The following is a 14303-nucleotide window of genomic DNA, read 5'->3' on the forward strand; positions in this document are numbered from 1 at the left end:
TAAGGTGGAGTCTGCCACATAGGTTATGACTCTAGAGATCTTCAGAAGAGACCTGCACAAGCAGTCAAGGTCCTGATTGGGATTATCAATGAATTTGTCTAGCCAGATAAGAGCTGTCCTGGTAAACACAAGCAGAGCATGAAGCTCACATGACCAAGGCTGTAGCCTCATGATCCCTCCAAATGGCATAATCCAGTCACCTCTAATTTGAGTCCTTAGGCTGGGCATCCCCATCTTTTGGCAAAATATTTTTGGCCACAAGAGCAGATACTGGATAGTCAATGGCCGGAGTCTTGAGCAGATCTGTAAACTCAGAATCTAGGTTATACAGTTTATTAGCTAAAGCCACTGACTTTTTATACTGGAGAGGAACATCCCATTCAGCCTTGGTAAGGGTCTTAAAAGGATCCAGCACTGGGCAGAGCTTGGAAAAGTTACTTTTTTGAACTACAACTCCCATCAGTCCCAGCTAGCATGGCCACTGGATTGGTCTGATGGGAGTTGTAGTTCAAAAAAGTAACTTTTCCAAGCTCTGGCACTGGGATGCACCCAATAGAAGACTTTGGTTCAGGCAGAATCACAGTGCCTTTAGAATGGGATGGAGAAGGCTCAGAAGGTGAAGGGTTATGCTCCAATGTGGCTACGACTCTGTTCAGCAAAGGCACAAAGTAATATTCATGAAACAGGCGATGGGACATCTGTTCATCCCCAAAGGAACCTTCATTCCATTCTCCCTCTTCCAACTCATGGCTACGCAGAGGGTCAAGCTGGTCTGCATTAAGAGGAGAGGTGGCAAGATATGACCTCGAAGAGGTATCCCCAAGTCCCTAAGTATCTAAAGTGAAGGGGTTAGGGTAATCAGGTCTGGTGGCATGGTTCCTGCTAGAGGCATGTTTGCCCTGAGTAGAACTACTATGGTGTGGCAGGAGATGTCTGGCAGGTCTGCCTTGAGAGGTGGAAGGGACATTAGAATTAGCTTCAGTAGCAGTGTGAGGATTTCTTAGTTCCATAGAGAACTGCCCCACTAGTGCCTTTCTAATCTGTCTAAGAATCTCTGGTCTGAGAAGAAATTCCTGGTTGGAAAGTGTCAGAGACTCAGCATGAGCTTGGGACGGTCTGTCATGGCACCAGGCAGAGGCGGTTTGCTGGGTTAAAGGGGGAGAGTCATTAAACCCAGCACAGTCTTCCTCCCCTGAGGAATGTGTGGGAAACATCCCATGCAAAGTTTCTTGGCCCCCTGGGTCACGGTGGTGATGGGTTAGACAAAAATCCAAATGCTGGTCCAAACACTGAAAAGCCTGGGAGCCTGCTTGCTGTTCTGAGGAACAGGCTGATACAAGGTCTGTCTCCTCCTTGTAGCGTGCCCTTTTGTGTCCAAGCGACTTGTCACCAACCGGAAGGAGCCTAAAAGGCGGCGTTTCTGCTTTGCCTTACAGGTTGCAGGAATTGCTAGCACTAGGAGAAGCAGCCAGAGAAGAGCTACGATACGCCATAATGACGACTCCGAGTAGCGCAAATACGGCTGAAGGAAGCTGCAAATGGTGCAACACACACACCCAATAAGAAGGCGCAGTGACCAACTGCAGTAGAAAAAACAGCTCTGGATGCCTACGAACAACTAGGCTTTTTCCCTGCACTGAAGTGGCGAAGCCAGAAGGAAAGGAGAAAGGAAAGAGGAGTTGGGTTTTTTCCCAGGAACTGCAAAGGACCAGGAAAAGCAAATAAACAGAGGGTAAAAGAAAATAGAGTAAGGCCTGGGGAGAAACGTGGGAGCAAATATAAATAGCGACCACTTCAATGGAGACAGGAAAGTGAACTGAGGAATGCTGGGAGTGACCTACTTCCCTCAATTTGTCTTTCCTGCCTTTGACCACACGGTGGAGCTGTAACCCAAGCTGATGAGTTTCTCCAGCAACACAAGAAGAGCACCATTCTTCGTATGGCACATGTTTTACTTATATTCATTAAGCAGAATTTTACAGGGTTTTCTTTTAAAGACAGGTGCTATTTCCCTGCTATAGTCAGAAGGTGGTGTAAGGAAAAAGATGAATCGGCCTGTTGCAGTTGTCCCACCACTCAATGAGTATCGTAGATCAAGAGAAACAGTAAAGGGGGGAGGGAGAACTAACTAGAAAGTAGATATCAGACTCATATATAATTTGCACACACACACGCATTTTGAATTGTTCAAACTTTCCTATCTCTACTGGCAAGTGGCTATCAGGTTATCCACTTTGCTCCATTATGATTTCTTGACAAGGAGGCTAGGTACTACTCAGCCCACAATGTAGCGGAGAGATGTAAGGAATGTCTATATTGTGCAGAACCTGTGGCTCTCCAAAGATTGTTGGACTCTCATCAGCACCAGCCATCATGGCCAATGGTCAGAAATAGCAACAGTCCAGAAACATCTGGGGGGCCACAGGCTCCCCATCTTTGGTCTACAGGAAAACTGGGAGACAAATGTTCCCAAGTATGGTCTATTGCCAGAAGCCAAAGTGGGGACCCTGGTCCAAGGCGCTCATTAAAGTCCTGCTTTGAGCCCTGATGGAATATAGAGGTCATCTCCCATATACTCCCCCAGGATTCCTGTAAGTCAAGGGTGGGAAACCTTAGGCTTGGAAGCTAAATGCAGCCCTCAGAACTCTCCCCAGTCCATACTCCCTTCCCAACCCACACCCCCTGCTAGCCCTGCTTCACACCCTCATTGAGTGTTTTTTGTCTGGCTGAAATTGTCCTTCAACTCTGATCATGCCTCTTGCCTGCTTAGATGGAAGACAGAGAGAGGTGTAAAAATATGTGTAAAACTAGCCTACTATACCAAGGTAAAATATATATTCATCACTCTGCCCACTTTTGCCTCTGACCCACCCAGGAGCATGTTTGCCCTGAAGGGTATGCAGCCCTTGGACTAAAAAAGGGTCCCCAGCCCTGCTAAGAGGTCAAAGATTTCCAGATGCCAAAATTCCCACTGACAATTCCAATGGCCAGATTGAGATGATCCAACTCCTCCCTCTCTCTTCAGACAGAGTGCCATGACCATTGGGAAGCACAGGGAACAACAGCTGACTTGCCCGTGCCCTTACGACTGTGCACCATTACCTTGACAGTGTGATCCTGGATACTATTGTCTGCAATTGCTTGCAGAAATGGTTGTGAGTGGTCACTCAGGGTCAGTCGATGCAAATACAGCTTTGATTTGTTAGGGGTGGTGTTACCAGGAGAGCTGCAGTGGTCTTCATCCTTCTCCTCATTATAACTGTAGTGTATTTGACTGGTTTGCAAGCCTCCAGAGAAAATAGAAGACTTCAACCATTCTACAAGAGAAACGGAAGTACATTAAATAGCATGTTAAAAGTACATCAAAATGAACAGAAGTACATAAAAATGCATAACACTGCTTTTGCAGCTTTATTAAGCGAGTGAAAATGCAACTCTTCTGTCCAATAAAAGCAGGCTATCTCCCCTAATATGCAAGACTCTATGTCACACACAAACATTTTAGAGGACTCATTCAGAAATGTAGTTTTGCAGGAGCTCTTTTTTGTCTCAAGCAATTTAACAATAATTTGTTCCAATATGTATAAACATACGAGGCTTCCTGATACATTTAGCCCATCTAGGTCAACCAAGTCTCGTCCAACTGGCAGGGCTCTTCAGTTTGGGGCAAAAGGTCTTTCCCTGATATCTGAGATACTTATTTTTATTTAAAATGAAGATGCTAAAGACAGAACTGGGGACCTTTTGTAAGCAAAGCATGTATTTTACCACTGAGCTACAGCCACACTGTCGTATAGTTTCATCTTCTCAAGAGCTACAATTTAGCCCCATATTTTCCATAAACTTAGATTTGACTTTATTTTTACTCCACTTTTCAGTCCTTGGACACATAAAGTAGCATACAAATTTAAACAATGAAACAACCATCATAGATATTTAAAAAGGCAGCAATGAAAATCAACCAACCATTTTCTACCTAAGCTGCTTTTGGAAATAACACATTTTTTATTTCTTCATTTAGCCTTATAATAATAATAATAATAAAATTTTATTTAATTAGTCGCCCATCTGTCCGCCAAGACGGACACTCTGGGCGACGTACACAATATAAATACAATATAAAAACATATACATACAACAATTTACAATATTAACAGAAATTCATCTAACCATCCTTCAATAATACAATATAAAAACCTAACCCACCCCAGAAGTCCCATAGGCCTGCCTGAACAGCCAGGTCTTTAAAGCTTGGCGAAAAGCCATCAGGGAGGAGGCGTGACGAAGGTCAAAAGGAAGCAAGTTCCAGAGGGTGGGGGCCACGATCGAAAAGGCCCTCTCTCTGGTCTGCACCAGTCTAGCTGTTTTCACCGGTGGGACCGAGAGAAGGTCTTGTGAAGCTGATCTTGTCTGGCGGCATGTTCGGTGATACTGGAGGCGTTCCTTCAGATAGACTGGGCCGGAACCGTATAGGGTTTTAAAGGTTAGTACCAACACCTTGAATTGGGCCCGGTACACAACTGGCAGCCAGTGTAGCTCCATCAACACTGGGGTAACATGATCCCGGCGACGGCTCTGCTTTATTAAGCGTGCCGCCGCATTCTGTACCAGTTGTAATTTCCGGACCGTCTTCAGGGGTAACCCCACGTAGAGCGCATTACAATAGTCTAATCGAGAGGAGACCAGGGCATGTATCACTCGTGGGAGCAGATGTAACAGAAGGTAGGGATGCAGCCTTTGTACCAGATGGAGTTGGTACCAAGCTGCCCAGCTCACTGCAGAAACCTGAGCCTCCATAGACAGCTGGGAGTCCAAAATGACCCCAAGGCTGCGGACCTGGTCTTTCAGGGGTAATTTCACCCCATTAAGTACCAGGTCAAAATTTCCCAGCCTTCTCTTATCCCCCACTAGTAACACCTCGGTCTTGTCGGGGTTTAGCTTCAGCCTGTTCTCTCCCATCCATCCACTTACGGACTCCAGGCAACTGGACAAGGTATCCACAGCCAACTCTGGTGAGGATTTAAATGATAGAGCTGCGTGTCATCCGCATATTGGTGACACTGCAGCCCAAAACTCCTGATGATGGCTCCCAGCGGTTTCATATAAATGTTGAATAGCATGGGGGAGAGGATAGAACCCTGTGGCACACCACAGTTGAGGGGCCAAGGGTCTGAAACCTCATCCCCCAACGCTACTCGTTGGTATCTGCTGGAGAGATAGGAACGGAACCACCGTAAAACAGTGCCTCCTATTCCCAACCCCTCCAGCCAACTTAACAGGATACCGTGGTCAACGGTATCGAAAGCCGCTGAGAGATCCAGGAGGACGAGGAAAGTGTGTTCTCCCCTATCCAACGCCCTCCTCATATCATCCACTAGAGCGACCAAGGCTGTTTCAGTTCCGTGTCCAGTCCTGAAGCCCGACGGGAAAGGATCTAGATAATCTGCTTCCTCCAAGTGTGTCTGTAACTGTGTAGCCACCACACGCTCAATCACCTTGCCCAAGAATGGTAAATTGGAAACTGGGCAAAAGTTGTTTAAATCTTGGGGATCCAAGGAGGACTTTTTCAGAATAGGTCTTCTTATTGCCTCCTTGAGGGCTAATGGCATTGCACCATCCTCCAAGGACGCATTTACCATTGCCTTAATCCCTTTACCCAGTTCCGCTTTACAGCTCATAACGAGCCATGACGGGCAAGGGTCCAACAAGCAAGTGTATAGAAAGTGACAATTCCTTCTAAGTCAAACCTTGCACTTGAAGTTTGTAAACTACATGCTAATCAGCAGGACAGTAATTCTTTCCCAGAGCTGGCAGAATTGCACACATGAAAAACTGCCTTATTAGGTTACAGTATGAAACAAGTTACACTACTAAGAGGTTAATGGAAAATTATCCTCCACACAGATTTTTTAGTTTTTGTTTTTTAAGTTTTTACTTCATTACCTAAGTCAGGCATGAGGAATCTTTGGCCCTCCAGATGCCAACTGGCCATGCTTGCTGGAGCTGATGGGAGTTGCAGTTTAGCAACATCTGGAGAGCCAAAGTTTTCCCACACCTGACCTACAGCAAGTACTTGACTTCCTATACGCATGTAGAATTTTATCCCAAAGTAACTGAAACAAGAGTTTGCCTAGGAATCTTGTTGTGCAGCTACGTATAATGGTCCACAGAAATGATGGGTAAATTGTATTATAAAGATATGATATCTAAAGCTGTAATACTATACATACTCACTATGGAGTAGATCCCAGAAAACTAAGTGGGAGGTTGTTTCTGAGAAAACATGCATAGGATTGAATCACACATTATATCTGTCATACAGCTAGAGTTATGTTAAAACATGGGCCTAAAACAATGGGCACATTCCCAATTTCATATTAGTTACATTGACATTTAATTTAAGTAAAGATATTCTTACTGGCACATTCAACCTCCACAGGAGAAAGTGGTGTACTCATTGCTAAGTAGGAAGCATGCAGACCAAGAAGCAGCCCTAAATTTCTTTCAGTGTCTATAAGAGGTGATGACAGACTACCAGTATCTGGTGTTGTGATCACTTCCTGGTCAGGCTAGAACAGAAAGGGGAAAAAAAGACATATCATAATGAACATCAGTTGTAAGACAAAGATCAAGTTACCCAATCCACCAAAAAAAAAACCTTTTACTCATCAAATAATCTGAGTTTACATTTTATGAAATATCATCAGAAACTTGAAGTTGGTAGTCAGTTGTGATGTGTAGGAGATACAGGAAGGGCTAAGGGCAAGAGGGAATCCACCCACAGAGAAAGGTATAACTATGCCAAGTAATAAAGTAGTAACTGTCCTATTCCAATTTTACACTACTATGTTGCCTCCATGTTATGTTTTAAAGTGTTTAAAGTGGGCTCCTTATTGGGAGAAAGGGTGGGATATATATCAGATAAATATAATATGATGTAATCCATGGGACTAGGATACCTGAAAGATCGTCTTACCCCTTATATACCCAGCCAATCACTGCGCTCTGCAGGTGAGGGCATCCTGCAGATACCATCTTATCAGGAAGTTCATTCCGCACAACATAGGAAGCAGACCTTTAGTGTTGTGGCACCTACCCTTTGGAATTCCCTCCCTTTAAATATTAGACAGGCACCATCTCCATTATCTTTTTGGGGCCTACTGAAGACCTTCCTCTTGCAACAAGCCTTTTAAGTAGAGACCTTATCCCAGTCTGTGTTGGAATTGCTTTTTAAGATTTTTCAAAGGTTTTTTTAAAAAGATGTTTTTAAAGATGTTTTGTTTTAATATATTTTAAAGTCTGTTTCCATTTTCATTTTTCAAAGTCTGTTTTAAAGTGTTTTTAGTGCTTTTGTTTGCTATCTTGGGCTCCTACTGGGCGGGATATAAATTTACTAAATAAATAAATAATTCTACCTACTTCATTCATTTTTAAGGAGTTTTCAGTTCTAAGCAATTTAACTGATTAATCAGAGGGCAGTCCAGTACTTTTTTATGGTGGTACTCACTGGTATGGAATACCAGCACCTCTTCTTCTCACTGTCCATGGCAGCTATTTTGTGCTGGCACCCATGACACTTTATCAAGATGTGAGTACTGGCACCTCTTCTTTTACCCCCCCCCCAAAAAAAATGGAAAACCTGCATACTGATAAATTCTGAATTTGTAATGAAGATTGACATTTTACATTTAGTTCTTCAAAACCTTTTTAAAAGATAGCATATTTTTTTAGCTTTCAGAAGATTAAGAAGATTAATTTCAGAACATTGAACCCTGACAAAACCGAGGTACTGTTTGTGGGAGACAAGGGAAGGCTGGGGGATGTGGACCTGGTGCTCAATGGGGTACGTTTGCCCCTGAAAGACCAGGTCCGCAGCCTGGGGGTCATTCTTGACTCCCAGCTGACCATGGAGGCTCAAGTCTCGGCTGTGAGCCGGGCGGCGCTGTATCAACTCCATCTGATACGGAGGCTGCGCCCCTACCTTCCCAACCATCTGCTCCCACCGGTAGTACATGCCGTGGTCACCTCTCGCCTAGACTACTGTAATGCGCTCTCCGTGGGGTTACCCTTGAAAACGGTCCAGAAGCTGCAACTGGTACAGAATGCGGCGGCTCGTCTGATTAAAGGCAGCCGCCAGCACAAGATCACATCACTCCAGTGCTGAAGGAGTTGCACTGGCTACCGGTTGTTTACCAGGCCCAATTCAAGGTGTTGGTTTTGACCTTTAAAACCCTATACGGTTTTGGCCCAGTCTATCTGAAGGAGCGCCTCCAGCATCGTCAGGGATGCCGCTCAACAAGATCAGCCTCAGAAGACCTTCTCTCGATCCCACCGGTTAAAACAGCTAGACTGGTGAGGACTAGAGAGAGGGCTTTTTCAATAGTGGCCCCCACCCTGTGGAACTCTCTCCCAAATGATCTCCGCCATGCCCCTTCTATGATAAGCTTCCGCCGGGCCTTGAAGACCTGGCTCTTCAGGCAGGCTTTTGGGGTGGGTTAGGTTTCTTACTGTTATGGTTTTAAATTTTAATGTTTTAATGTATTGTTTTATCTTGTACGTCGCCCAGAGTGGCTGGACAACCAGCCAGATGGGCGACTAATAAATTAAATAAATAATAAGAATAAAATAATAATATTAAAAAAAGACAACACAAAGAAAGATTACACTACTGTTGTGCAACCAAGTACTCAAACAAAGAAAGCAATTTTTGTAGGAGAGCTAAAGGTAGTCTCTAGAAAGGCCTAGTGTTTCCATCTTCTTCCTTTCTTTCAAGCAACACCACGCTCTTTGTTGGGACTTGGAAAACATATAGAAGCATAATGCCTCTGTATATGGAGGTTTGGTTAGACTGGCCCTCCCATTAAGAACATACAAATGCCCCTGCTCATTTACAGCAGCATCCTTCCAGCTGCAGTCAGCCAGATACAAGACACTCATGTGAAAGAGACTTTCTTTCCTGCCTATCCGTCCACCCACTCCCAAACTCACTTGGCCAACAAAAGAGATCTTAGACTTAATAAACTGCCAGAGGATCAAATAAATCACATCTTCCTTTCTTCCAGTCTCTACACTTCCAGGGACCATTCACTGCAAACACTGCTTTCCTAGTGACAGCCACTCTTTCTCCAGTACTTTCCAACTGCCAAGCAACCAATGCAGGCTTTACAGCAAGCTTTCTAACCATGGGGCTCTTCCCTGTTGCAACCAGTTCCCAAAATATTCTGCTACTGGCCCTGATCAAAGAAGAGTGGCGTCAGGGTTTAAAATCCAAAAAAGGCTCAAGGGTGATGACCTGAGGTCAATGCCCAATCAGGCTCAATCATTTTAAAAGGAGCCACAGTTTTAATTTATTGAGTTGATTCATTAATTAGTGCTGCCATCCTATTTTTCTAAAGTAGAGAAATCTGAACTTACTTGAAAAAAACTAAAACCAATATCCTCATGTTCTTTCAGATGCTGCATGAGATGCCATAGCCCTACTCAACTGCAATATAATTGCAACCAAGGAGAGAACAACTTTTTTAAAAAAAAAAATCACATATCCATCTCTTCTTTCCTCCAAGGAGTTCATGTTGGCATATGAGATTTTCCTCCATTTTATCCTACAATATTCTTGAGAGGCAGGTTAGGCAAAGCATTTCATAGTGAGTGACTAGCCCAAGGTCACCCAGTGAGCTTTATGGCTAAACATTCCCCATAATTAATTTTTATACTAAAACTACTATATCACATGACCCCTTCAGACTAACAGAATAAAATTGTTATTTATATATATGATTTATCATGGTTTTGCCAAAAATATCAGAAGCCAAAATGAGCTTTGATGCTAAAGGAACAGAGTATCAATCCTTTCAACTTCTTTTGCCACCAGCACAGGCTTTTTTCCTAAAAGTAGTCTGAGATCTAACAAAAAAAACCCCTCTAGAAATGCAATCAGATTTATATACACCTATTACTTGAAGTGTAGAACATTTATTATTATTATTATTATTATTATTATTATTATATTGCATTTATTTACTGCCACATAGCCGAAGGTCTCTGGGTGGTTTACAGCAATTAAAAACATTAAAAACAAATATACAAATTTTAAAAACACATTTTTTAAAAAGCAATTAAAAACACATGCCAAAACGCCTGGGAGAAGAGGAAAGTCTTGACCTGGTGCCGAAAAGATAACAGTGTTGGTGCCAAGCGCACCTTGTCAGAGATCATTCCATAATTTGGGGGCCACTACTGAGAAGGCCCTCTCCTTTGTTGCCAGCCTCCCAGGTTCAATCAGAGTAGGCACCTGGAGGAGGAACTTGGATGGTGAGCGCAGAGTACGGGTGGGTTCATGTCGGGAGAGGCGTTCATCAGGTATTGTGGTCCCAATCCATGTAAGGCTTTATAGGTTAAAACCAGCACCTTGAATCGAGCTCGGAAGCATAAAGGCAGCCAATGCAAGCGGGCCAGAATCGGTTTTATAAGTTCAAACCATCTGGTCCCTTTTACCAATCTGGCCGCTGCATTTTGCACAAGCTGCAGTTTCTGAACCATCTTCATAGGCACCCCCACCGTACAGTGCATTGCAGTAATCTAACTTGGAGGTTACCAGAGCATGGACAACTGAAGCCAGGTTATCCCTGTCCAGATAGGGGTGTAGCTGGGCTACCAACCAAAGTTGGTAGAAGGCACTCCGTGCCACCGAGGCTACCTGAGCCTCAAGTGACAGAGATGGTTCTAGGACAGCCTTTCCCAACTAGTGGGCCACCAGATGTTGTTGGACCACAACTCCCATCAGCCTCAGCCAGCATTGCCAATGGTCAGGAAAGATGGAAATTGTGGTCCAACAACACCTGGTGGCCCACTAGTTGGGAAAGGCTGTTCTAGGAGAACCCCCAAGCTACAAACCTGCTCCTTCAGGGGGAGAGCAACCCCATCCAGGACAGGTTGGACATCCTGTTGGTCAGTGAAGCAGGCTGTGAGACTCACAGACAGGGTTTTTTAGCAAAGAGAGTGAAACCTGAAGCAGAAGGGTTAAGCTGTGAGAACAGAGCGCCAGGTTTGCCAAGGTCAGTAGCTGGCTGGGAAGCCTGATAAGGTGGGATGCTTGGAAAAACTTAGTGTGGGGGAAAAGCTGTCTGTGAAGAGAACTGTGTCTAATGTCTTTGCCTAGTAAAGACTCTTACAAGAAACTTGCCTGGCCTGGCTTATTCCTGTTCTATGCGACTCTTGGATTCCATCCTTGTATGATCTATACATGCACACGCAACACATCCACCATCTGGTCAGAAGAACCACCCACTAGCAGCATCTCAGTCTTGTCTGGATTGAGCCTCAGTTTATTAGCCCTTATCCAGTCCATTGTCACAACCAGGCACTGGTTCAGCACATTGACAGCCTCACTTGAAGAAGATGAAAAGGTGAAATAGAGCTGTGTGTCATCAGCATACTGATGGCAACACACTCCAAAACTCCAAATGACCACACCCAACAGTTTCATGTAGATGTTGAACAGCATGGGGGACAGAACTGACCCTGGGGCACTGTTCCCCAAGCACCACCTTCTAGAGATGACCCGCCAAGTAGGTGTAGAACCACCACCATGCAGTCCCTCCTACTCCCAACTCAGCCAGTCTTCCCAGAAGGATACCACGGGCGATGGTATCGAAAGCCGCTGAGATATCAAGAAGAATCAACAGTCACACTCCCCCTATCTCTCTCCCAAGAGAGGTCATCATACAGGGCGACCAAGGCTGTTTCCAGGCCTGAAACCCGACTGAAATGGATCCAGATCATTGGTCTCATCCAAGAGTGTCTGGAGCTGGCCTGCCACCACTTGTTCAAGTACCTTGCCCAGGAAAGCAACATTTGCCACCAGCCTATAGTTATTAAAATTTTCTGGGTCCAGGGGGGGTCTCTTCAGGAGTGGTCTGCCTCTTTCAGGCAGCCAGGGACCACCCCCTCTCACAGAGAGGCATTAATCACTTCCCTGGCACAGGCGGCTGTTCCATCCCTGCTAGCTTTTATTAGCCAAAAAGGGCAAGGATCCAGCACAGAAGTGGTTGCATGAAGCTGTCCAACATGGCATAGAACATGGGCATCATTGGAAGAGAATGGAAAGCCATATTGTTTCAAAGTCAAATCAAGACTGACAAGTAACAAAACTAACAGCTGACAAATTGTATGTTTGAACAATCTCTTACCTCCATATACTGGCCAACGCAGAAGGCATGCATTGATTCTCTTGTATCTTCAAATTGCAGAGCTGCTTCCAAAGCAACAACTGGATCCTCTCCTGCAAACTGAGCTAAAGGAAACAGAAAAACAATCTGTTCAGGCAACTGAACAAGATATGGTCTTTGGAATCTGCTTTGTTAGCAAAGTGAAATCTCACCAAGAATGCTGCTCCCTGTTAATGACTGGGTTTGGAAATCCTTTATATCATACACTTTGCCATCAATCACTGTCCAGAAGCCACCATCTTTATTGTGGTTCTCCAGGTCAGCTTTTCGTATAAGTGTCACTTCCTCATTGTTTCTGCAATTCTGTCCTGTAAAAAATGAACCTAATAAGTGAAAAAAATATGTTATTGCTGTGGTTCATAACAAAAAGGTCCAATCAAAAGAGTGAAGAACCAAATAGTAAAGAAAATACTATGTAATTATATAGCTTGTTTTAAGTACGTTTTGTGTCAAGTCAAAGCTTTTGAAGCCTACCTGCTTCAAAGGTGGAAGCTCTACTAGAAAGCTCCAGTAAGTGCTGAATGTTTCCAGGAAAGAACATACCCATTATTCCTGGCCAAGCTAAGTCTTCATTGTCATCTCTCTCTTTCCCAGGAGCTAAATGGTTGAATCTGTCCAGATGTTCTAATAGGCCAGCCAGTAAAGGAATTGCACCAGCTTCCTGGATAAGCCCAGCATTTTTACTGAGAAGAAGTACTATTGATACCACCAATTCTGGAAGGAGTACACCTAAGAGGAAACAAAAAGGAATCAGCAGGTTACTCTTCTGTATTTTAACTCTGTAGGCAGACTCTAAAAGCAAAGGACAAGATGAGGAAGTACCTGTTAGGTCTCCATCTACAACACGAGATACTTCTGCAAAATGCCTATGACCAGTGGAAGCAATGCTTGTTGCTACAGGCAGGATGTCTCCAATATGTGTACACAAAAGGGCTGTGTATTTCTTTAGCAGTGAACCAACTCCTAGAAGCTGAGGACCTGTCAAAAAAATGAGTATCACAGCCAACTCCTAGACGTTCAGGACCAGTCACACAAAAGTGAAAACAAAGGTTTGTTATTAATTATCATAGCATTTCACCATAGCCAACATTCAGTAGAAAGCAGAAATTTGGAGAGGTTATTTAACCCAACAGCAAGTGTTTAAAAGAAAGTCAACAGCATGCTAGCAATAGTCATTTTTTAAAAAAGGACTTCTTACTGTATGTATTAGGGATCTGTCCAACACTATCTCCTGGATACAGCTTACTAACAAGTAAGCGCTGAAAACGCAGCAGCAAGTCCAAAGAAGCAGACCTCTCTTTATTGTAATGCTCATGGTCTAAGCCGCAAGAAATACGACGAGCCACATCCTTCAGTTTAGCTATTGTCTGGGAAGCAATGTTCCTGATAGGAATAATGTTTTAAAGAAGGTTGAAAAAGACATCTTGAATAAACAGATAACTGGCTAGGCACCAGAGATGTAAAATTTCTGGAAATTTTTAAGCCATGGAAAATACCCGGCTTTTTCCGGGGGGGGGGTCAGAAAAAAACAGAAATTTTCAGAAAAATTGAGAAAATGCAGTATTAGCACTTTTTACAGAGTGAAAGTCACTTTGTTACTTCAGGAACATAAACTGTAATTATGTACAAGTTGGTTTGGCATAAAAGTAACACATTTGGTATATTAAAAGTACATTTATTACAAACTGAATTTACTTTTTAAAAATTTTACTTTTTTTGATAACAAATGGATCTACAAGATGCTGAACTGTAAGGAACACCTGAACGAACTGTAAGGAACCTCTTTCATTTTGCCAGTTTATGAGGAGCAGGCAAAAAACAATTTAAAATAACAGAAGAAACTATCAACATTAGTAACAAAGAAAATTATTTGTCTCCGCTAGTCCTCCGCAGTGTCAAGAGGACATAAAGCATCCATTCCCATAAAAAGAACTGAGAAAAGGGGGCGGGGACCAAGATTCAATGAAACATTTTATTCATCATGCTAAAATAAAACATTCCATAATCCATTTTTCTTCATTTTTTTTCAATTTTTCAGAAAAAAACCAAAAACGGCTTCAGAAAAAAACAGGGGAG

The 14303-nt window shown here is 43.5% G+C and overlaps 1 protein-coding gene across 6 annotated transcripts in view; it reads right to left on the reverse strand.

Moving 5' to 3' along the window:
• HERC2 (HECT and RLD domain containing E3 ubiquitin protein ligase 2) overlaps positions 1–14303 on the reverse strand; it is a 179306-nt gene that overhangs the window by 126242 nt on the left and 38761 nt on the right. For 5 of the 6 annotated variants that reach the window (XM_061626960.1, XM_061626959.1, XM_061626957.1 and 2 more), the window contains exons 21-27: positions 13426–13610; positions 13050–13205; positions 12771–12956; positions 12380–12550; positions 12189–12292; positions 6419–6569; positions 3103–3317 (exon numbers count right to left, since the gene is read on the reverse strand). In XM_061626960.1, the coding sequence (XP_061482944.1) occupies positions 3103–3317; positions 6419–6569; positions 12189–12292; positions 12380–12550; positions 12771–12956; positions 13050–13205; positions 13426–13610 (1168 nt within the window). The remainder of the gene's footprint in view (positions 1–3102; positions 3318–6418; positions 6570–12188; positions 12293–12379; positions 12551–12770; positions 12957–13049; positions 13206–13425; positions 13611–14303) is intronic. The other variant, XM_061626958.1, reaches the window with a different exon arrangement.

This window comes from Rhineura floridana, chromosome 5 (genome assembly GCF_030035675.1).
Source record: "Rhineura floridana isolate rRhiFlo1 chromosome 5, rRhiFlo1.hap2, whole genome shotgun sequence".
Taxonomy (NCBI): domain Eukaryota; kingdom Metazoa; phylum Chordata; class Lepidosauria; order Squamata; family Rhineuridae; genus Rhineura; species Rhineura floridana.